This window comes from Trachymyrmex cornetzi, unplaced genomic scaffold (genome assembly GCF_001594075.2).
Source record: "Trachymyrmex cornetzi isolate Tcor2-1 unplaced genomic scaffold, Tcor1.1 scaffold1455, whole genome shotgun sequence".
Classification (NCBI taxonomy): domain Eukaryota; kingdom Metazoa; phylum Arthropoda; class Insecta; order Hymenoptera; family Formicidae; genus Trachymyrmex; species Trachymyrmex cornetzi.
The window spans coordinates 22,654-24,590 of NW_017296043.1; the positions used below are offsets into that span (position 1 = coordinate 22,654).

The 1,937-nt window shown below is 32.8% G+C and overlaps 1 protein-coding gene across 1 annotated transcript in view; it reads right to left on the reverse strand.

Moving 5' to 3' along the window:
• The window catches only part of LOC108757506 (multidrug resistance-associated protein 4-like), a gene marked incomplete at its 3' end in the record, with an annotated part of 10,439 nt that extends 9,714 nt beyond the window's left edge, over positions 1-725 (reverse strand). Inside the window, 2 exon segments of the mRNA XM_018501946.1 lie at positions 363-466; positions 701-725. Of these exon segments, the coding sequence (XP_018357448.1) occupies positions 363-466; positions 701-725 (129 nt within the window).
• Between the last annotated feature and the right edge of the window lie 1,212 nt (positions 726-1,937).

Genomic DNA, 1,937 nt, shown 5'->3' on the forward strand with positions numbered 1-1,937 from the left:
CGAGCTCCCGTAATGGTTTCGTTCGGTTTGAGCAGCTCATAATAAACTACACCCGGCTGATCCCACCAAATGCAGAGTAGAAGCTTCGAATCATGGATATTCGGCTTTGCCGACGATGTTGCTGCATGGCCGACCTTACCCCACGATCTTCTACGCTTAGGGTTGTCGTAGTATATCAACTTTTCATCGCCAGTCACGAGACGATGCAAAAACCCTTTCCTTTTCTGCCGTTGAAGCAGCTGTTCATACGTGAAAAGATGCCGTTCAACGTCTCTCGGCTTCAACTCGTACGGCACGCAATGTCCTTGCTTTTGAATCATTCCTAATAATTTCAAACGTTTCGAAACTGTTGTGTAATCAACTCCTGATTCTGCAAGTTCAGCTAGCATCTGACATGAGTCTTCATGCAGTAATGCCTCCAATTCTTCGTCTTCAAACTTTTTCGGTGCGCCAGAGCATCCTTTACCTTCAACATAAAAATCATTATTTTTGAAGCGTCTAAACCAATCTCTGCATGTTGTTTCCGACAGAGTATAGTCGCCGTAAGTCTCAACAAGGATTCTGTGTGCTTCAGCTGCAGATTTTTTTAAATAAAGTAGTGCAGTAAAATTCCCCGCAAATACTCTTTTATTGGCACGAAATTCGACATGTTTAACACTATGAAACAAAAAGTTGTTTACACTTCGGCGAGATGATATACACTGAACTTCAAGTATGTTTACCATAGTTCCTTATCGATGTGTTCCGATCTTCAACTACACGCACGCAGTTCTGTTAACGCGATTTGTTGGAAAACAGCGACAACTTATTCAAGGTCCTAATATTTATAAAGATTTCTGAAAAAATATCTTAAACTCCTTTAAATTTTATGAAGTTTTTTTCGGAAATTTATAGAAAGAGAAATTTTAGAATATTTGAGAATTCACATTTACAGGGTAAAGCACTACCTATAACTTAAAAAACTTGCAGATCTGTAAATTATACGTCGTATGATTTTAAGGAATTTAATATACATAATACTTTAACATTTCTAAGATTTCTCATTCCATAATTTCCGATGAAAACATGAATCTGAATAGATAATGTATATTGTTTAAAAAATCTTTATAAAAATACAAAAATTCTTAGAAATGTTATAAGATACAATGAGAATTTTTTTCAGAGTGATTTTGCTATAATACATAAAAATGGCAGAAATATAGAATACCTAAAATTACATTTGATCAAGATAAGTTATATAAAATACTCAAGCATGATGATGATGCCGTAAAAAGTTGTAACATTATAGTAATCAGATTATGCATTCAATATAATTACTTAGATAGTTCAATAAAATTATTTTTAAAACTGTATCTATAACTAAATTTTTAGATACTTCAGCAGAATAGTTCTTTCTGTGCAATTAAATTAGCTGAAGTCGTTTTATTACCATTTGTAATGCTTCCATAACTATTTTATTTATGTGTTGGATGATATTTTCCGAATCAAATTTTGTCTTTTAGAGCCCATTTATGTTGTAAATTATTTGAAATTATCAACGTCCGACGCTTTACAGAACGAGATAACTTTCGAAAGTAATAAGATTTTATATTTTATATAAACAATGAGGAGGATTAATAAAAGAGAATATTATTTCAAAGAATTGTGTTTGTTTGCAGTGAACATAAATGCGTGGCTTGAATCGAAGTTTGGTCGATTGCAATGCGATCCATATTTTTCTGAATATGTGAAATTCTTTAAACGTATGCTCTTAGCAAAGGAATCAAAAGATGTGTTAGTGAAGCCTCTAAAAAAAATGTTATTTAAAATAATTCATCCCATTTATTAAATAAACAAATTCTTATATGAAATAACTTACAATACACAGCCCAACAACAGAAAGAGATACAGATCAAAATATCCAATACGTTCTCTCACGTGCAAAGATGTATTCGTGG